Source organism: Mizuhopecten yessoensis, unplaced genomic scaffold, assembly GCF_002113885.1.
Source record: "Mizuhopecten yessoensis strain PY_sf001 unplaced genomic scaffold, ASM211388v2 scaffold8965, whole genome shotgun sequence".
NCBI classification, from domain to species: domain Eukaryota; kingdom Metazoa; phylum Mollusca; class Bivalvia; order Pectinida; family Pectinidae; genus Mizuhopecten; species Mizuhopecten yessoensis.
This window is the reverse complement of record NW_018407811.1, coordinates 104,985-128,920: the sequence shown is the minus strand read 5'-3', so window position 1 is coordinate 128,920 and position 23,936 is coordinate 104,985. Positions and strand designations below refer to the sequence as shown.

The following is a 23,936-nucleotide window of genomic DNA, read 5'->3' as shown; positions in this document are numbered from 1 at the left end:
AATAACTGAGAGAAAAATATAACGGGAGAAGTGATATGTAAAACCTTGCATGAATCTAAATGGAAAAACTACACTTTGGAGAAATTTACTCCAGATTTAATCAATAAGCACTCAATCAAAAACACATTACACGTACCAGTACTAGATGTAATACTTCCGGTTGAGCAGAGCTTCCGGTTGACTTGCGCTCTCACACACGACTCTTGTGTAAGTTTATACAAGTTCGCTGCACAGCGAGCAGATATAATATCGACACTTGCAGAAAAAGGTTACATATATCCACAGACCGAACGTAACAAACTCCAATACCCTAACAAGCACGAAGCTCTGAAAAGACCGTTTGTGTCAGCTGATCGTGGTGAATTTCAATCTCAGTGTTAAATGATTGTAACGTGTGTTCCTGTGTGGTTTAATGTGTACGCTTTCGAACGATTTGGTAACCATTTAAATATATACAAAGTCACGTATTTAAAATGAGTTTTGCATAAAGGGAATATAATTGGATCATTGAGAATGGCACGTTGCACCTTCCACTTACACTGAAAAATGTCTAACAGGTGATGAGAGAGCTCCGGAGTAATTTACAGAGAGAGAAATCATTTGCCCTTGATTAAGGTGGAGGATAGGTCCCGCCTAGTGTGCCGACAAAACTTCAATGAATATCTTAAAGGCATTCTTTATATACAAGCTGGAGTCTGGCGGTGAAAAGTACTTAATACTTGAATTATTGATTCATTTGTGATAAATGAACTGAGTCTGCAATATTAATGCAAATGTGATATTAAATTTGCTCCCTGATTTGTGAAAAAATAACTATGGCCGTATAGGTCAGTTTGATGTATATCTCCTGAATGCTTATGACCGTGGCCGTAGTCTGTTTGACTCCTGACCCACAGCTGCTCAAAGGTTTTCCAACTGTAACCAGCGGTTATTGGAATGGTACAATTGTTTTTAATAAGAAGCGAGGGCTTTTGAGGCAATCGTTTCAACAAATTCAGCAAATATTATCAGGGTAATCTTGATGGTACAAAGGCCAGATGTTTGGAAGACATCCTAAAAGTTTCTATTACATTCCTCATATTATTCGAAAAGTCACTGACGATTGTGCATCATATATAAACAGATGTATTACTTAAGCAATGAATGTTTTAGCAAATGTTGTTATGGTCCTATAACACATATTGCTATTGATGACAAACTTAATAAAGCCCAGCGGGGCTTTATGTAGGTTTGTCAGCAATAGAAATGTGTGTTATAGGACCATAACAATATTTGCTAAAATATTCATTATCTATATTTACATTTTGATAGATCAGTTATGCTAAAATATTAAGTTATTTCGATTTTTTTTTGAACAGCAAGGCAAGTGTTGACAACAAGGAAATTGGTGACGTCACAATAGAGATTGATGACGTAACAATAGCAAATGTTGTTGTAGTCTCATAACAACATTTGCCTTCGCGATGCATTACAATGGAAGGATGCAGAGCAAATGTAAATACAGTATATATACGGGAACAGGTTTCAGTGGTACATGAATATGGACACAGTGAAACGGTAAATTTATTGTATGACGTCAAGATACACAGCGTCAGGGACGAGAACGCCAATTGGGTAGAACGAACTATAATTGATTTGTATGTTATTTCTGATTTAATTGATTAGTAGGTTATTTCTAATTTAACTGATTTGTATGTCATTTTTGTTTTAATTAATAATGAATGCAGAATTGGCTGATTTGTTTATGACGGTCATTTTGGTGCAGTGTACATGTCTCCCTAGATACCTAAGACAATTTGCTGCTCTCAGAATATATAACCCAAATAAAACGTACTCGAAATCGAAAACTCCTGACGCAACACAATAAGCGAAGTCTGGCAAGATATTGTCGTCATCAGATATTATCTGTTAAAAACCTAGATGAATATAATCTTCCGCGAAAAATAAGTGATGTCCAGTATACATTGTATGTTTGACCAAGTGTTCTGATATAAATGTATAAGGCGTTGTATGTATCGAACCTCTGATCATTTAGAGTAACTTTTTACATTTTTAAATGCGTATGATCCTCTCAACGTGTTCAAGGTAGAAATATAACCAGTCATATACCAGAAATCGTTTCCTTTTTAATTTTCATATCCTTTATCTGGTCGTATCTTCCGGTTCACTGATCCGTGTTTTCACGCTCCAGTAAACACATTCACGCCACATCATCTCTCCCGAGAGTTTATTCCTGTCCTACAATCGCTTGTTGTAACATTCGTATACTTCGATACAGACATGTATCATTTTCACCTCTCAAGCGCAGTTCCCGTATTTTTATGATTCTTGCATTGATGACGAATACCATCAATAAAATGTTAAACAAACTTCTGACATCGACACCTATAGGTAGCTCAACAACGCCATCGATAGTAAAAGAAAACAAAATATGGAAATAAATTTTATTAAACCTGAATATTTTTTTTAATCCGTTTAAAAAACCGAATTTGAACAGGATTAGATGATACAAACTATTTCAAACTCAGCACGTGAATTTTACCAACTGTGAGCATAACAAAGAGTTTTGCATAATCATATTTAGAAAAAAGATAACTTTGAAAGGAAAATAATATTTCATAACTCACAATTTGACAACACCTCAGTTAGTCACTTCACATGAATTGAACATAACACTGCGTATGTTATCTAAATCATGAATAAGTTTGGACTAAACCTCAAATATTATGTTAGTATTTGAAAGATAACAAAGATCATATTACAAAATTAAACTTTGACAATAGACAGAAATACGACATGTCTGATCGATATTTGTCTGATGTTCCTCAGGATTTTCTCCAGAGGAACGGCCCAGTCGACACACAAAACCCCACTTATATTTGTTATATATTATAACGTGCCATTCCGTGTTGCAACTAAATTTTGAATACTGTTGCGGTAAAGAAGATTTGTATTATATTTTCTTCAAAATTCATTGACAGTTTTGTCTATTTACTAACTTAATATAATAGATAGGCGTTCACGTCATTCTCGGCATTTTTGAATATAAGCATGATATACATAAACAAATTCCAAATAAGCGATTATTGATGATGATTTATATACATTCTCGGATACAACCTGCAAGTTTCAACTAGTTTATTATAATCGAAAATACGTTCATCACAAATGGTCAAAGTTATAAAAAAAAAAAATCATTTTTCGAAAGGATTGAAAACCACAGCAGACTGACGAAAAGTGAAGAACTCAGGGCACTAAGTTACAGTTACAGTCTCTAGCAGGTTTTTAAATTATGAAACCTACAGAGGTTAGGGAAAGTGATGAAGTACAGTAGCTATGGCAGTCATTCAAATCTGACCAAATGTTATTAACGTCTAAGTACAATATACACTTTATAGAAGATAAATACATTTATGTTGTACATTAAACTTATTTTGCTTGCATGTAATATTTATAATTATTCAAAGGTAAATGTTATATTCTGAATTTCCCGCCTGAGATTTCCTCATGAATAATTACGATAAGGTCGCTAGCCATTCAAAGCCGTTCTGGCGGTCACGTGATCAAAACATTTTCCAGACCCATCACCACGATCAGAATGTCAACATCAATCCACCATCCTCCCCTTTCGCCAACTTATACACTTTGGAATGATGTTATCTTGATAACGTAGATGTTAAATGGCACCACATTTTAATTGTTAGAGGTGTTTTGTAGATGCCACCTTTTTGTTATTCATTGAAAATATGTAATGTAGTTAATATGTTTAATAAAATATGTTGTTGCCAGGTTCTCTTGGCAAACGTTCGTCATTTGAATACATTATCGGACGCAAATCTTTGTTATTCCTTCATAACCAAAACGAGCCAGCTGAGCCTGTGGAACATATGACTCTCTAGTCTTAGTGAATATAAATGGACAACATAAATAAACATTTTCTCGGACGTTTCATTCAAACATTTGCTGCCATCAATTAACTGGCCATAAATAGGCGACCAATCAGAATTGTGAAACCCGCAAAATTTGTTAAGAGATGAAACCCGTAGTAGTTATTGATGTGTTGACACCCATATCAGTTATTGGCGTGTTGAAACCCATAGCAGTTATTGGCGAGTTGAAACCCATAACAGTTATTGGCGTGTTTAAACCCATAGCAGTTATTGATGTGTCGAAACCCATAGCAGTTATTGGCGTGTTGAAACCCATAGCAGTTATTGGCGTGTTGAAACCCATATAGCAGTTATTGGAGTGTTGAAATCTAGTCATGGGATTGATGTGTTGAAACCCATAGCAGTTATTGGCGTGTTGAAACCCATAGCAGATATTGGCGTGTTGAAACCCATAGCAGTTATTGATGTGTTGAAACCCATAGCAGTTATTGATGTGTCGAAACCCATAGCAGTTATTGGAGAGTTGACACCCATATCAGTTATTGGCGTGTTGAAACCCATAGCAGTTATTGGAGTGTTTAAACCCATTGCAATTATTGGCGTGTTGAAACCCATAACAGTTATTGGCGTGTTGAATCCCATAGCAGTTATTGGCGTGTTGAAACCCATATAGCAGTTATTGAAGTGTTGAAATCTAGTCATGGGATTGATGTGTTGAAACCCATATCAGTTATTGGCGTGTTGAAACCCATAGCAGTTATTGGCGTGTTGAAACCCATAGCAGTTATTGGCGTGTTGAAACCCATAGCAGTTATTGGCGTGTTGAAACCCATAGCAGTTATTGGCGTGTTGAAACCCATAGCAGTTATTGGCGTGTTGAAACCCATAGCAGTTATTGGCGTGTTGAAACCCATAGCAGTTATTGGCGTGTTGAAACCCATAGCAGTTATTGGAGTGTTTAAACCCATTGCAATTATTGGCGAGTTGAAACCCATAACAGTTATTGGCGTGTTGAAACCCATAGCAGTTATTGGCGTGTTGAAACCCATAGCAGTTATTGGCGTGTTGAAACCCATAGCAGTTATTGGAGTGTTGAAACCCATAGCAGTTATTGGAGTGTTTAAACCCATTGCAATTATTGGCGTGTTGAAACCCATAACAGTTATTGGCGTGTTGAAACCCATAGCAGTTATTGGCGTGTTGAAACCCATAGCAGTTATTGGCGTGTTGAAACCCATAGCAGTTATTGGCGTGTTGAAACCCATAGCAGTTATTGGCGTGTTGAAACCCATAGCAGTTATTGGCGTGTTGAAACCCATAGCAGTTATTGGCGTGTTGAAACCCATAGCAGTTATTGGAGTGTTTAAACCCATTGCAATTATTGGCGTGTTGAAACCCATAACAGTTATTGGCGTGTTGAAACCCATAGCAGTTATTGGCGTGTTGAAACCCATAGCAGTTATTGGCGTGTTGAAACCCATAGCAGTTATTGGCGTGTTGAAACCCATAGCAGTTATTGGCGTGTTGAAACCCATAGCAGTTATTGGCGTGTTGAAACCCATAGCAGTTATTGGCGTGTTGAAACCCATAGCAGTTATTGGAGTGTTGAAACCCATAGCAGTTATTGATGTGTAGAAACCCATAGCAGTTATTTGTGTGTTGAAACCCATAGCAGTTATTGGCGTGTCGAAACCCATAGCAGTTATTGGTGTGTTGAAACCCATAGCAGTTATTGACGTGTTGAAACCCATAGCAGTTACTGATGTGTTGAAACCCATAGCAGTTATTGGAGTGTCAAGGTGTTGAAAGCGTTGAAACCCATAGCAGTTATTGATGTGTTGAAACCCATAGCAGTTATTGATGTGTCGAAACCCATAGCAGTTATTGGTGTGTTGAAACCCATAGCAGTTATTGGCGTGTCGAAACCCATAGCAGTTATTGGTGTGTTGAAACCCATAGCAGTTATTGGCGTGTTGAAACCCATAGCAGTTACTGATGTGTTGAAACCCATAGCAGTTACTGGAGTGTCAAGGTGTTGAAAGCGTTGAAACCCATAGCAGTTATTGATGTGTTGAAACCCATAGCAGTTATTGATGTGTTGAAACCCATAGCAGTTATTGGAGTGTCAAGGTGTTGAAAGCTTTGATGGCTGTTGACTTTTTTTGAGTAATGAAGGATATAGCAGCAGTTATTCGAGTGATGAAACAACAGCAGTTATTGAGTTCTCTGGTAAGATGAATACTTGTATACAACACAATATTTACAGAAAATGTACATCATGTTCGCCTGTTTATGAATTACGTTTCTACAAGGTTGATATTTCAATGAGTATACAAAAGTCTGTAGTTTATCATGCTTGTGAAGCAAGGGATGTAATGTTTAAAATCAGACCTCGCTTTCAATAGGAGTTTATCTGATGCAAACGTGTACAGATTTCTTAGATGTAATAAAAGTTATCTTGATCCTGTTTAGCAAAATCATCCACGACAGGTGATAAATTCAATCCAAGGTTTTATACCTCGGCGACAGGAGCTGAAAACAGAATCTGGGTCACTGTTCTTCGTCAAAATTGTTCTCGAGGGATTGATTTTCAAAACGTATTAAAAAGATAAAAATAAAACATGCAAGTTTTCCTAATAAAAGTTAAAAGAACACAACATTGAAGTTGAAGCTTTCATTAATGTGACTAAAAGCATAAGATGGACCCGTCTAGACGGCATGAATGATTTTGTAAGACGAAAGTTTTGTTTAAATGTATTTTATTGTCAAAAAGCAATATATAGGCACGAGTTCCAATTTAGATATAAATGCTTTCCCTGTATAAGCAAAAAACAGTATATATTGATATATGTAATATATATAATTAATTATAACATGAACATACCATTCATATGAGAATGCTACAGAAAGAGACAGAAAAAGGAGGCAAAAGGTGAGGATAGAAGTTAAGATATTCGGATGCCGCTTATAAATTGCTCCGCATGCGTTAGTCATAGTCAGTAGTCCATAGTCCTTCGACGTAGGAGGCCGGGGGTCGATCCCCGAAGTCGTCGTAAGCATGGATATTCAGAGAAAGCGTTTTTCTCCTGCCCACACAACTCCAACAACCCAGGTGGAGTATACATTGGTCTGGGGTGGATGTTGTGGTATCTGTGCTGTAGAATTCAAGTAAGGTCGCACAATTAAAAAGATGCCGTTGGAAGCACCGTCCCACTACAAACAGAACACATTACATATCCAGCACACACACCGGTATACACACATAGGGAGATACTAGCCAGGTGGCATAGGACTAGTTGTTAGCACCTGATAATCCAGCTCCAGCGAATTCCTCAAATTTGAACTGATTAATGTAATACTAGTTGTATTAATTGTATATCTATGTACTGTAAAGCACTTTAGAGTGGCTTATGTCTGCTAGATAGGGTGCTATATCAAATATTGTATATTATTATAGTACATTGTCTAATGACACACCCCAATATTGCCATACAACAACCTCACGTAGACTGTTCTCGTCGTAACGGCACGTTCCCCTGTGTCGACAAATTTTGTTTTCGATTATACATGCAGTCATTTAAACATGTTAAACGTTAAGAAAACTACTAAATTACTAAAACCCGAGAAAAAAAGTAATTGACATTGGGTTTGTTAATGATGTTAAAATTGAAGGCGACGTTATAAGGAAAACTTGAAATTTTTCAACCTGTAAACATAAGTCTGATACGGTCCAACCGCTACATTCATTTTTTATCTCCGTTTTTTATTATCTGATTCGAGTCTAGTAGGTACATATAACGCACACGATTAACTGATAACAGACTCGAGAAAGTGATAATGAAATGCAGCCCACCAGTCGCCCCGCTCGAGTATCCCAATTCTAATAACCCTTAAACGTGTTAAGTCTTTAACCATGACAATTTGCTTAAAATTATCTTACTTTTTAAAGTCGTTTATTTTACTTATAAATACATGTTGACGTGAAAACACGACACACAATATAGGTTTCAACACTAAATACATTTTGACACAGCTCTGTAAGCATGGATGCGCTTGAATCGCTTGATATTGAAATTTACACGCTGACAGTGCTGTAATCGGTACACATGTGTCAATTATGACATGAAGAGTCGCGATGATTTCTTTTCATGAAATTTGTAATGGATTGTGTGATTTTTAACACCTTCCGGTCCATGATGATAAACATTCAAAATATACTGTCACAGATCTACAACCAACAGCAAATCAAAGTAAACTGTTTAGAAACATGTTTCAACGCTAAACTTCAATTACACTCATGTTACTCTATGTTAAAGCGCATAGGAATAAAACTTCATATAACATTCTTTCTTGGCAAACGATAACAATGATACACTTTCATATTTCTCACAATTTGTATTTTTATTTATTGTTTTCGGTTGTAAACGTTTTTGTATTTTGGAAAGTTAAACACAATGGGGGTGCATTCCAGTTCATCCGAAAGTTTTTGTGTTTAAGTGACATGTCTAAAATGCATGCGTTGCCATTTCTCTTACTTAAAATTTATTCGCGTGTTTTCCTGTGTAGGCGCGTTAAATACCAATGCATGCATGGTAAATCTGGTTTCAATTATAACATAAATGTTGCGCATAATCTCTTGCTTAGCCATAAACATATCCAATTGTTATATATTTTCAAAAGCATGGTTCGCTTAAAAAATGTTTTATTCACCAGTAAGGGTGTTAAATGTTGATCGGTAAACTCTTCAGTGACTGTAATTATTTCAGCAAGCAAAAAGGCGAGACAAAAAAAAAAAAATAATAATAAAAAAGTCTTAGCAGAGGTGTATTTGATGTTTTTTTTTGCTGTTGCAACATTTACAGATACTACGACGTAAACATCTTGGACCGTAGGATAAAAGATTAGATAAAGCTAAATACATCAAGAGTTATAATGGCGGGCATAAGGTAAATTGTGATCTCTTTAATCTAGAGGACAAAGTAACGCGAACACCCATTATGCAGCGCATCGCTTTATTCGCCTCTAATAAATTTGAAATGGTTTAAAAAAGACGAAATTCTCCCCCACCCCCGAACCAACCAGTTTACCTTTAACGTAAACTAACCAGACGTGATTTTAAGTAACCCTTCATATATATACTTGTACATTTATTGGGTTTTAAGGCAAACTGTCAGGCATACCACACACACTATTGTCATACAATACATGGACATACGTTCAGTAACGCCAGTAACGTAGTCGTGTCAACGAATAGCCCAAGTATTTCTAATCAAGATAAGCTGAACTTGCACAGATGGTCTTTGGAGATATATCAGGAGGGTTGAGAATAACGTCCTTCAATGTGAGAGCTATTTGCTAGTTTCATGACATCTTGAGTTAGATATTATCATACTTTTTTAAACATTTTTGTAAATTAACGATCTTGTTGTGATAATGTTCCGATAAACACGTACAATATGTGAATTTCGAGCTTCCAGAAATGTATATAGTGTCTTGTAAGTCTATCCAGATTTAATTGTGAAGGTGAGAGTGCAGATGTGAGAAAGGGAGACAACTGGTAGTGGTTTTGAACGCAGATACATATATTTTCCCATCCAGGAACCATGGTCTTAATGCAACTGTTTACATAACAACTCCCATTTGTGACGCCATTATTTTTATATGTAAATTGTGAAAACTGCAATTCTTTGACTTACAATATAAACTAAATTCGTCAAATCAGGACTACAATTACAAACAGATTGGCTTCTTTTCAATGTTTTTTCCCCATCTTTTCCCGTGTAATCCTGTAGGATACCCTGAACAAGTCGGTCGCAGTATTTCTGCACTCGGGAACTGTCTGGAACGTCGGTAGGCAGTGATGATGGTTTTTGGACGGTTAAGTATACCTCTAAGCTGTGTCGTTTGATGTTAATTGTTAGCACCATTTACTCAATGACATACACAAGTACCAGACTATACACATAACTGGTAGTGGTATTTGTAGAGGTACAATATAATTGTTACTGCCTAACTCCTTGACACCGTACTTTTCTCTCGCTGTTTCACTGTTTACCATTGAGACGTCATCTGTAAGCACCAGCCATTTATGTCCGATACGTTCCAACTCTCCTTCCTCATTCAGCAATGTCAACAATCTACGTTTGCCAAGGAAAATTTTACGCTGATTTCAAATAGCCAAGCTTACTTTAAAAATGTGAATGACAACAAAATAATCATTCGTCACATTAAGCTTGAGCGACCGGTATTTTTTATTAGCTTGGGGGATTGATTATCATGGAGAACTGGAATACACGTGTGTGTTTACTCTTACAAATTATAGTAGACTGTTGACTCCCTGTTCTTACATGTAGCCATTGTATAAAGGGCTGGTTTTCTTTCATCCTATTGCACTGCTGCAAACTGACAGTTCTGGGCAGACGATTATGATTTTTTTGATTTTTTTTACAAAAAATGTCAAAAGGGGAGGGCTATGTTTACTTGTTATTAAATAGAATAAATTACTCATCCAACTATATATGTAACATATGAATAAGATATTCAAATAACATCAAAACAAAATAATCCCAGGGTAATTTTCAAACTGCGCGAAAATGATGTTCAAGTTCAGCTGAATACAGTGGTAAGAAATAAAATATTTTAAATAAAACAACAAAGTTTCAAAATATCAACGTGTATAGTTATGTATAGTTCTCTACAATCTCACAGGTATATTCAAGTATAAGTACTGTACTTATACATTTCCATAATAAAAAGATGTGACTTAAGAAAGGTTTTACGGTTGAAGAAAGCAATACGTCACACTAGTATCTGTTTCAGACAAACACAGTTACAATTGCCAAATAAAGTGCGCATTTTCGATCATTTAGTAACATTTTATGTGTCTGCACTTACTTCTAAATGACCCGAAACGTAGAACATGTAAGTCTGATGCAATTAACAACTTAAACTACACGTATCAAAGTGAATACAAACTGTACTCAAAACAGTTGAAAGTGTTTTTTTCCCATAAACACTAGAAGCACTTCTAAAATTGTTGTTTCCTTGTATACTATTATTAACCCATGCGAGTAAAATTCCATCCCGCTTCTGATAACGACAAGAAAGGTGTCTGGTATGATTCAGTCGTATCTATCATTGTCTTATGTCTGCCTCTTCTTTCTAAGACATTTCTTCATTCTACAGTAAACCGTTTGTATATCATAGTTTCAGTGTTGTGGCGCAATACCATCACCACTGAGCGACACAACTGACCTTGATACACTCCTCATATGACCGTTACTTTTGCCAGAACGCCAAAACCAAAACAAACTGATGGCAATATACCCTCCGTCTCTCAATTGTTTGTGGTGCCCATAACCCTTTTGCTGAAAATTCAATACACATACAGGAAACGATCTTAATCCATTTATGAAATTATTTTTCCTCGACAGTTGTTACTCGAAAAAACAATTTACAGTTTTTAACGAAGCGATGCACTCTTAACCACTCAGAAAACACACCGTTATATTTCTCTAAATACAGTTTCTCTCCTGTCCTTCAGCGCTATGACGTCATGCTACTTTATCCACGCGAAAAATCACGATAGAAAAAATCCCACTGAGTAAATAGTTTTCATACAGACCTATTACCTGGTTTAGCAATTCACCGATATTGCATTACATGTACTGTACCAATATCAGACCAAGGCTTGCAGAGAAGTGAGAGTCGGACGGCTAATTGGCAGCTGCTTTACCCACGCAGTTGTAGTCGCTGGTAGTCACATGTCCAGTCGGCGTCAATGCCACCGCCTGTACACATACCTTTATACTATTTAGACATCCCAATTAATAGTTTCAATTGTGCACGATATCTAAGTATATATCTTAAAACATCCTTACTGAACTGCTCCGTAAATAAAAAAGTTAAGGTGGGGGATATGAGTTTTAAAACCCTTCATAGATACACGTACATCATATTTTGAAATGGGAAATAAAATAACACTGATAAAACAGACAGCATGCGAATAGATAAACGTATCAAGAATACACGGAATACGACATTGATACGTATTTAAAAGTATACTGCAAGTACAACTAGTCACTTTACTTGAAATAATTAGGAAGGATAATGCTAAAGTGCACCTATTTACAGATAACATGTATAAGGTTACTTTCGGGGATGTTATACACAAATTCGGAGAAACAGAGATTGGGTTAACGGATGAACAAACTGATTACAGTCTAAAATGATATGAAAAGGGAAGATTAAATGAGACTTCAAGATATTGTTTATTCCCATAACCACGTGTGTTTCCCTACTGATAACATGACTTTCATTGCTCAAAGTACACCACCAGTGGCTGCGTACGTTTGAAAACAAATGTAACTTATTTCATTTTTCGTGATTGATACCAGCAAAAATGGGTTGTTGGATAAACAATGTTTAGAAAAAAAGGCATACAGATTTATATTAAAATTAAATGGAATCATTACGTAAAATAAAATAAAATGTTTGCAAATGAACATCTGCTTGTAAAAATATGTTCCGCGATTATTTAAACTACTTTCTCGCAAATGAAACCACCAACAGCCATACATACAATCCTCCAGACGTGATCTATCACAACAGGCGGAGTATACAGATTTATAACGGAGCAAGGCTACGGTAATTATCATTGTTCGTTCTGCCTCGTTAATGTCTGTTTTCGGTAAAGCTTTGTTATCTTCACACTAGAAACACAGAACAGCTAGCTTCTATTCAAAAAGACAAATAATGAAAGCTAAAGTAAGACTTGCACGTATTGGATTTAATAAAAACATCATATATCATTTATATAGCTTATTAATGTCACAGATAGTGTCAAAAAGAGAAGGCTATAAGTACTGTACAATTGAACTACATCAGGATGACACGCATCTGGAAATGTTCGCAGGTCATGTAACGCTAATAGGGTGAGAAATAAAGTCAGATTCTAATTATAACTATACACCTTGACTTTCTAAGGTGGCAATTACGACACAGGTTTTGCCAATCGGACGGTTGGTTTCACATACGCCGCTGTTGGAAGTCGGTAGACGAATTAAAGTAGAGGAAATCGTCCCAGGTTTTGGCTACATATGATATATTAACATTCGTACGGTTTTTGAACAAGACTTAACCTACACTAACACACTGCATGATAATAACAGACAACTGATGTATCCAAACCCAGCTATTATTCATCGACTTTTTACTTAATGAATCCATCTCAGATATTTGGTATTTGTACATGTCAATATCCACGGTTCCAATGCCAGACGTTGGAATGTATCTGTCCGCCTACAGTACAGCTTCACTCAGACCCCGGTAACCACGTCCCAGACAACACCAGACGTCTAATTAGTCGTGCTCTCACACTTAATCGGCCACAAAATTACTTTTTTTAAGTACAACGCCTACCTTGCCAAGGTCAGTGATCAGGGCACGATCGTACTTGTTGATATATCGTTGTTCTTACATTTTTTCGCCAGGAATACTCTGCGATAAGGAATGTGATACTATAATGTTACAAATTGTGTTTGTTTACCGGTAATGAAGGTTCGCTAATAACCAGACTGTGAAAAGGGGGTCACATTAATGAACTCGTCAGGGGCGAGTCTTAAATCTCAAGTATTCTTCTTAAACGGTCTCGCAGTTTCATGCTAGATTATATCATATTCTAATTAAGATACATGTGAACGATAATTTTGTTGAACACGTTTTGATTTCACGCTGTGTATAATGAAGCGAGATGAATCGCCACCGTGTTAATGTAACACCATGCTTTTCACGTCAGGTTTTTAACCTGTTTAAGAAAGGAGTAGTTTAAAGTAAAGTTTTGCTATTTTTTTCTTATTTTACTTTACGCTAAATTTAACATCGATGAAAGATCCGTTGCTAAATGAGGCTTAATATTAAAGAGAAAATAAATCGGTCAAAATGCTCTAAGCTTTGTGGACGATTATGGCTGATATCTATACAGGTTAAAATCAGGTTCATGCATCAGATATGGCTAAAGGATATCGTTGATGATGATTTGCATATTGGGAAAAAATGATTATCAAAAGATTTCAGAATTACGTACAGCCCATTTAGTACAGTGATGATATCTAAGGCAAATGCGCAGTCGTGATTTCTTACGTAACGCTTACCAGAGATAACCTGTTCATTAAGCTTTGATACAAACAGGAAAACAAAACACCTGCACAAGAGCATGATGGGAGGTAGAAATTTGAGGATGAGTAACGGATACATTCCGTTCCGTCGTGTCCTGCTGAAGGTTAATTTGAAGATACGACATTACTTAAAAGTTAATGTTCATCATCTTAGGTAATTGATATGATCCAATCGTTCATTGTATGATAACATATCGCCTTAATGACTAATACATATTTAGAATCGGGCAGTAAAGATCCAAAGAGAAGACTTGTGTATATTTAGTGAGTAAATGTACCTGCTGTATCCAACTGTATGATAGGATGAGGCCACTATTTGCCTGTTTTTTGCGGCGGTTTTTTGTTCTTGCAACAACGAAAGTCATATGAAGACGGTTGTTACAGATGATGAGTTAACTCAAGAGCAACTTTAAAATGCCATTTCATTGAAAGGGTGTATTTGCACACGGAGGTGTTATACTCCAGCCAGTAACCATCTTTTGACAACGAGCTTATCGTACGTGTGTGTATTGAAACATCACCAAAAAGAAAGAGTGGTAAGGAGAAAAAAATAAATATGAGCTTTGATAAACGTCCCCTTCGTATATTACCCCATTTATAGATAAACGCCCCCTTCGTATATTACACCATTTATAGATAAACGCCCCCTTCCTGTATTACACCATTTATAGATAAACGCCCCCTTCCTATATTACACCATTTATAAACTAAACTATATAACATTGATAAACACATTAAGGCAAAGATACGTTATTATTGTTGCTGGATAATACCTAGATATAATCATTGACTAAGCTGGGTCATACTTTATGTTTTCATACGTATGTATTGTGAATGTCTTGAGGACATTTTGGTCTCAGTGGATTGTTTAACTGGATCGAAAGATGTTGTTTTTATGGATAACAACTTGGTTTGCTCGACCGAAATTGATTAAGTTTAGAATACACGTTATACTGCTGGATTAAATAAACGTTAGCTGGCCTTTATAACGTATTGATGTTGTGATCATCTTGTAAAACAATACAACCTGACAGAACAATAACCATGTCTTATTATTAAAACAGCTTATCTTCCTGAAAACCAACGTCCAATTGCTGTTAAACAACCTGTATATCATCCGACTAATGCTATTTACATCAGTTGTAGATGTCATTGATGTTACATACATATAGATGCATGTTTATGTGCGAAGTCACGTGTACGCTGTAGGAAGTCACGTGCACGCTAACATTTACTGCTTATCACTTTCAGTCTCACACATATCTAAACTTGTTTATGTATACTCATTATTGATAATAGAGATTTAACTCATTAAATTCGAGGACCGTCGACCTGCACACAAATATATATCTCTGTTTATTCAAGTCCTATTTTTTTTATCTCGATCGACTGAAGTACCATATTTTGAGCTGGAGTAATTGCAAATTACACAATCATGAATCGCCAACATGTACGCCACTTCCATGCGGCAAGTTATAAAAACGAACAAGGAAAACTACTTATATTAAAATGACGCTTTAAGAAGTGCTTGGTTATGTATACCGTCCTTTGTGCAGAGTCAAGTCACCACGATAAAAATAAAATTACAGGCTTAATATCGATAGTGTAGGTGTGACATTTTCATAAACTGCTTATACATATTAGCAGGGAGTCGTTTTTATAGAGCACGATGTTTTATTGCCCATGTTAACAAAACGGGTTGTGGTATGGCTTAAAACAGAATTTATGCTGAGCCCAGATGATATCCTACTGGACTTCGATCAAATGTACTAAACTCATATTGCAGCAGAAAAACTGAAACAATATTAACACATACCACTGACATATATATTGATATCATAAATCAATGTATGTGTAACTGTGGGTAAATACACGAAACAATAACCTCTAAAGCATGCATGGTATATCATGATTACCCACCATGTAAAGAAGAGGTGATTTAAGGGGGAAATCGTGTTGTCTAGGATATCGTACCCTAATCTCATATTTTCCTTCTGAAAAATGCTTACTAAGCAACATTTATGTTGAAATATAATTTGTTTTTTAAAGATGTTAACTGCAATTTTTATTCAAAGAAGTTGCATATAAACTTTCCTTCTTGTCATTTGATATAGATTTAAAGCCTTACATGGAAGTGAGACGAATACTAATGATCACACACACAAAGACGTTATAAAGAAATAATGTGTATATCACCATATTAAGGGTAGCAACCTGAAACATTAATTATCTATCATTATTCCATTGTCGTAGGTCTAGTAACGTTACCAGGTGTCGCTGTGTAAACTCCGTGTAAACGCTAGTACGTAGTATTGTCTTTCTCGGTACATCGCTATTGTCACGTTAGGTAACTACTTCAGGTGTTTACAGTGGGGTGTTGAGTGAGGTTTTGATACATACCACATATACTCGTATATAAAAACACAATTCCCATATGTTAACTAGCGATTCCTATTTGTGGATGTGCAACGCCGTATAAAGTCTAACGCGGAATAATATGTAGACGAGGGGAACCCGTATGTAAACGAGGGGAACTGTTGCAATTTCTTTAGGTAAACGGGTAATGTCTGGTCAACATTTATGACAACAAGTGATTCTTCAAGGTGAACAGGCAATGTTGGATAAATTACTTCGTTATGATCCACAGACAGTGCGTTACAGAAGTATTTTGGTTCCTTTCCACGAAATCTCGCTTGCTTATATGCTGATAGCCAAGTTTTCGTGTTAATGCAGTGGACGATATTTTGTTTTCGGTATTGCCGATATGAGACTTAAGTTAAGTGGGGGATATCTACGTATCCCTTAAATACGTTCTATCACAAAATGACATTGACGTCACTTCACCTATCATCTATAATGAATAGGGTTTTACCGTTCACAAACAAACAAACAAACCTACTCGCGGATTGATATCAACATACCTCAGCCTTATGCTAGAATACACGTCTATGTATGAAGAAGGTTTCGATGTAATTCGTTCTGTTTTGGCTGGTGGATAGATCCAATGAGACGAACTTACCAGAGATGGTTTCATTACAATGAATATGAAAATAAACTGTTGCCAACACTGTTAATAAAGTAGATAACCACACCGATGAAGATACCACTTAACTAACAACAACATCTGCAATAACATTCCGTTTGTTGAAATATGAATACTTTAACTTTGTTTTCATACCAAATAATCACACATCATTGCTGACTTTGCATTGTATGCCTTCAAGGAAACATTCATCTGATACAACTTCTAGGTTAATGCGCAAAAACAATTGCTAGTATTTATGGTTTTCAAACCATTACATTTAAATTTGCACTCAATACCAGAATATAGGGTTTATTTGTTTTGTGTTTTAATGTTCAGGCAACATCTGAGATAATATAAAAGACATGTAACTGGAGTGACACAGCCGAGAAGAAAGAGAGAAAAGAAAGGACAGAGTAATGGAGGTAGCAGATTCAATTTTGTTTCTTCATTGTTTCCTAAACAAAAACACACAGAAGAAAAAACCCGATAAATTCGGATGTCCCATATTGGTCGACTCGTGCGATAACATGCAACGAGATGCAACAGTTTATTAATTTCCCAAACCAGCACACAGAGATCGCTGACTTGGTTTTTGGTAGTAAATGTTACATATATGTTGGTTGAAATTGATCATACACATTGTGACATACTAGCGGCTCGTCAACCATCGTTATACTGCCACCGTTTGTACAGCGAATGTTAAGCGTTATAAATGGTTCGGTTATATATCAAGGGAAATTGTTGGCCGTGAGCAAAGTTGCAAATATAACGCGGGCATGGTGCATGTATCTAGGTTTACAGCAGATCTCGTCTACAGTCGTATTTATAGATATGAAAGCATGTATTACAATGTATACTAAAATGCACGACTCCTTCCAAAACACAAATGCGCATTAGCATTGAAATTAGGTCAATGTCGTTCTGAGTGCCAAGGGTGTCATTATTTAATATTATATACCGATGTACATTATCCACTATCACCACTCCTGGTACTGATGCTGTTATCTCATCAAGACACTCGTCAAAAACACCTGTATCTTGTGATATAACTAACACAATGACACAATAACTAATGTGTGGCTCCAGAAGGGATGCATTATATCATGTTGTTTTCTCGATTAATAAGAGCTCCAGGAATTGTTAAATGAATTCGAGATTAATCTAAAAAAAAACGTTAAAAATGGTGCGGAATCATATTTCTTTTAATTTATAATAGAATTCCTACAACGGCGGTTTACTGATTCAATATCTTCCTTTTATCAGTAACAATAACACTAATTTTATTCCAATGTTTTTTTCTCTTTCTCTCTCCATTTCCTCGTCTCTTGTCGAGCAAAATGTGAAGTGTTATATAACACAAAAACGTTTGTGAAGAATGCTAACGAGAACGCTTGTTGATTTTGTACTACATCGTTAGTAATCTACATTTCATGGATTTGACATCATAACGAGTGCCACATGGGGTGCAAGATACGCATAGACTTTCGGAATTTCGGGTTTCTTTCCCCGTTCTGTGTTCGAGCTTCGAGCTTTTTTTCTTTCTTGCGATATCTCCTCGGTCCGTTGTTCTGGTTTTTATTGACTTTAAATTCCGATTTCGCCTTAGTGTATTAGTGATTTGGGCATCAAAACAAATAAACACAGGTCAAGTAACACCTAGTGTTAACGAATCCACGTATGGAATGAGGGCAAACAAAGACAAGAAAGAAATAGATGGTTTAAAAGTTTAGTAAAATAGCTTCGGATCAATGTCGATTACTGCAACTTTCCCTACAGAAGCCACATTAAATGCTTATTATGATATTTATAGCATACAGTTCTCTTCCACACCTAATTTGAACCAGGTGACATCAAATATCGATAAACAACTTACTTTCAAAGTAGCCATTTATGCAATTTATGAATTTTTTTTTCTTCCGGGTGCACTTAGTTCATTTAAAGCGCATGTCGAATTTATGAATGACAAAGCTATTTCAACATCACATTTTTTTCAAATACTGCCTTCACTGACGCCGATTCGTACGCCTACTGATACATAATATGAGTATATATCCAGACACATAGTCGACGCTATACATGTACAGTGTACATGCCGTTTCGCTGCTGAATGCACATTTACTTAAAACCAAATTAGTACATTCGTTTACCAGGTAAAACAATGAAACATGTGCCAGTCTGACAAAGAACGAATACAGATGCACAGGGCAGGAATGGAAAAGTGAGAGGGACCAATTTTAACTCACGATTGCTCCATTTTAATAAATGGAGAGAATTTAGTCAAAGATTGAAGCTAGTGTTAATCTAACCTGTTGTTTACCTTGTTGCATTCACTTAGTAGCGTGCAACTTCGTATTCTTTTATATTGACTTGTAAATGACGTGGAAATGATATAGATAGACAATTATAACACACATGCTATAATTATATCACAAAAAGTCTCAAATGAGCAAATAATGATGGACAGGCCCACAAAACAATATATCGAAGATTCAGTGACACACTAGTATAATTTGACAACTTCAATGTGTGATCAACACCAACATAAAAAGACTGTAGTAACTCTAGACTGGCACCAATGTAAATTTCCCCATTTCAGTTGTTTCCATTATCCTTAAGGTGATTGCTGTAAAGAGACAGCTCTGATTATGGTTGGGTAAGCTGCCTTCCATTCCTTTCTCCAAGTTATGTTAAATGAGGAACTTAGTTTTTCATAAATTCAATTGACTTGGTCTGTGAACAACTCTTAGGATATTGTTTACAGGGAGTTCAGAAATTATTTATTTCATTAATATTGGTAGAATTCCTTAGTGACACGATAAGAGACCTCTGAGGGGGAATACAGTACAGGGTCTCATTTGTTCTAGTCAGTGAATCAATTCTTGAAACCATTCCTTGTTTCAATGATTTTTAATTCATATTCCACATGTTTTCAATGATTTCGAGGACATTTTGGAAATGATTCATGCCGAGTACCATTCTGAATGTTTAGACTTTTTTGATTGTATATAAATTGGCTTTAGCGAGTAACAAGAAGGTTGGTTTTAGGACAGAATTAATGATGTATACGGCTGTTGTTAGATTTCTTTCTATTTAGCCTACTTTATACTCTGAGCACAGCGCAGGTTATATGATATCAAGATGTGATATTACGTTTAATGCATCCACATCATCCTGCAGTACAGTATCTGGTAAAGACATACATTATTTACATTGACTTTAACGTGAATTTTATCACTTCTACGATTCATTTTGTCATGTATAAATGTCAAACTTGATAATAGCATAATGGTTCAAATGTTACCTTAAAATTTTATTATTTTTCGTTTAGCAAGATAGACAAATGTAAATATATCACAATATACGTATGCTTTTCGGCACTGGTAATGCATGCGCATCGGCTATAAATAGCCAGCGACTGTCCGTCACATTTTACATTCTGTATTCCGGGAAATTTTCGCCCCACTTTAACTTTCACTTTTTCCCTGTCACCCAATTAGGATGAGTTTATCACGAGAGCGAATAAATGTACACAACATGCTATATATAGTAATTACCCGTGTAGGACGAAATTAACATTGTGTGAACACGGATTTTATCGGTAAAGGCGGATATTTGAGTGAGCGACAGTTTTTCTGTATTCAGTGTGGTAGCTAAGAAATCATAGATACATTTCTAAGATGAACTTTTTTGGCGACGGTAACTATTTTAATTGTTAAGTATGTTAATTGAAAGTATTTATGTTAATAACTTATTAGACTGATTAAAGTGTTTCAAGACGTGATGGGAGGGAAACAATACTCGGGAACCGGTGCAGTGTTGAAAACATGCTCATTTCAAAGAACATTAACTTCTTGGCAGAGGTATCGGACAGATGATATTCTCGGCTCGTCCTTTTGTCGGTTATGTCATTAGCGATGTTTATAGAACGATACAATACAAGTACATTTTGCTAATTGCGAATGTACCAATACACATTTATAAAAAATCCAGAAGACTTGAAAATTAGCAGGCATACCTCGTAAGGGGATCTGACAAATACGTAGGCACAATTTGTAAAGGGCGCCTAACAGGTAAGTAGGCATAATTCGTCATAAAGTATGATATTCATGATACAATTTCTTATAAGATGACATATAATACCTCGTTTTAAACAAATCGTTGTCATTGTATTTAAGATAAGCGTGGTTTTCTATAGATATAAAGAATATATATTTTTAAAAAGCATTACGTATTGTCATTTGAGGTACTTATATTTTCCTTTCACATGTCCCATACGAAATGCCGGTCGGCCGCCGATACATGTAGCCTATTAACAGGGGACAGATCAAAGTTTTAACGGAGTAGGGTCCTACATTACATGGACCTGTATATCGTGAAATTTCTTGTGCGTGAGAACCAATGATGTGACGGAGCAAGCATTGATATTGATAAAGTGCGTACAGATAAATAAACATACATAGCATATGAAATGATAGACGACGACGGTATTGTGTATCAACATATCAGAGTTATCTGTATCTGCTGATTGTTCAATACAAGACGGATATATGAGCATGATAAGAATATAATGCTAGTTGATATTTTGAATGTAAAAACTTTTTTCTTTGTACATAAAAGAATGTACAATACCAGTCATTGACTTAATATTATTTAAAGAATCAAGCGTAAGTAAGGGACATTTTGGTAATATAATCATAATGATCAAATACTCCATAAAAATGATAAGAAATGAACAGCTAAAACAACAAAATATAAATAAATATTACTTACCGTGAAAGCGACATGTTCTTTACAGGATGTTCGAGTATTTCTATCAACAACAAATGTAAACACTTATAATTTCCCGGCTACATTTCTGTTCGGATGTTTCAAGGCGAGATGAATCAATTCTTCGAAATATTTTCTCTACAATATGAAAAGTTTTCTTTTTTCCCAAGATCACTTAAAATGTTAATCCCAGTGTAGAGTAATGAGGTGTACAGGTGACACTCACAGGTGTTCCTCAATGCTGATCTACACTAAAAGCCTTATTCTAATTTTCTCGTTCACATCACACAGAACAGATATATTTATGTGCAGGTTTACCGTCCAAGTAAACAATTTAAAGAGAAGCTGTTTCACAACCTGAAGATAAACCTGTAACGCTTCCAATTTAAATACCCTGGGCAGATGATCTCAGGTACAGGATGAAAAACATTTTGTATGGTGCGTTCTCACATAGCATTCACTTAGTATACTCAAATGTCGAGAGTGTTTCGGTAACGCGTATCCTACTAAACAGCAGCGCGCGACTGTAACCACGCCAGTCGCATTCACTAATGCAACTGAGACACACGTGTATTAAAGCGCTCTTTAAAGTCACCGAGGTGTGTTTGTTGACTAAAACATACTATAATTTTGTGTGTTATGGATTAAGACGCCATCAGCTACATGCTCTGACTAATAGATTTCCTTTCTCCCAATTTCTTCATGTACCTAACACAAGAATATGCCTGCAACACAACTACGCCATAGATATGTGCTAGGAGATTTCGTCGCGCATAGATGCAAATCCATTCAAAACGAGCTTCCCTTTTTGTGTTGTGCAAACTACCTTCTATACAAGTGTCTCGTTTTTAAACATGCTCTTTTCCACCTCGTTGAAGACAAAAAGACAGTCATTTTCTTCACAAAGGAGAGAAAAAAATACGAGATTATATATAATTTACATATTTTTCATCCGTCTTTGTAAGCTGGGAGGAAAACGGCCATTAATTTCGTGCATCTTGGTGATTTAATTGAGTGTATCTAGCTATTTATCTTTGATACATGTTTCCGTTTATCTTATAAATGGTTCTTGTCTAACTATAAACAGACTCCCTGAGATTATATTTCTTAGCTAGGTACGATGTGACTAGTCCGAAGATTTTCAGACATTTATGTTTTTAAGTATGTATCATTTTAAATATCTGTGATGCGTTCGATTAACCTTTTAATACAAATTTAAATCTTTAGAGAATTTTGATTTACAGTGCAGTTCTGTTATTGAAATTAACATCGAAAATGTCCCCATAAAATTCCACAATAAGGTTAATGTTTATCTACATACTGGAAGACATTGATTGTGAATGAAGAACAAACACATAGAAGAAAGATCTAGACGAAAGTTATGTGAAGTTCTCCCGAAAATTACAGGCATCACTGCCTTCTGGTTAAACCACCTTGAGAATCTGTTGCGCTATGACCCAACATGTTAACCCAAACCATTGTCATCTTTAAAACATAAACTTACCCGACAATCCTTTACAACAAACAAATTGCTGTTTTGAACGACGAGCTCAATCTCAAAGTAGTTACACAACTATAACCTTTTATCGGACATAAACGCAACTTTTTTGCTTTGCTAATCTGCTTCACTAAAGTTCGACACGAAGCTGACAAGGCGGACTTGACTGTTAGGTAAGTGATTTCCAACTGCATGGCTACAACAGAATATAAATCGTCTACGCATGAGAAACTATATTAAATAGTTAATTTATTTAGATTTATTTCAAACTTAACAGCTGCTTTGAGATAGCAGGCGGAACATTATAATCATGTGAATATAAAAAACATATCCGGATATCCATACTTGTATACATATGAAAACTTGTTTATCAAACATTTATTGTAGGCTACCTGCTGTCGAATTAAAATCAAATTATGTAAACATGTCGTAGATGATGTCTAAATTGTTAAATTTTAAGTTGAAATCTTGTTTATTTGTAAAGTAAATTAAGTGAAACAAAAAAAATATGCGAGAATAACAACAAAAACGTAATATCATCAACGAAAACAGTTATGAAGGGGGGGGGGGGGGGGGGGGGG

The 23,936-nt window shown here is 35.8% G+C and overlaps 1 protein-coding gene across 1 annotated transcript in view; it reads right to left on the bottom strand.

The window, feature by feature from the left end:
* LOC110456949 (thrombospondin type-1 domain-containing protein 4-like) overlaps positions 1–22,633 on the bottom strand; it is a 61,508-nt gene extending 38,875 nt beyond the window's left edge. The window contains exon 1 of the mRNA XM_021508020.1: positions 21,861–22,633. Coding sequence (XP_021363695.1) covers positions 21,861–21,874 — 14 coding nt within the window. The 5' untranslated portion in view covers positions 21,875–22,633. The remainder of the gene's footprint in view (positions 1–21,860) is intronic.
* Positions 22,634–23,936: the final 1,303 nt, after the last annotated feature.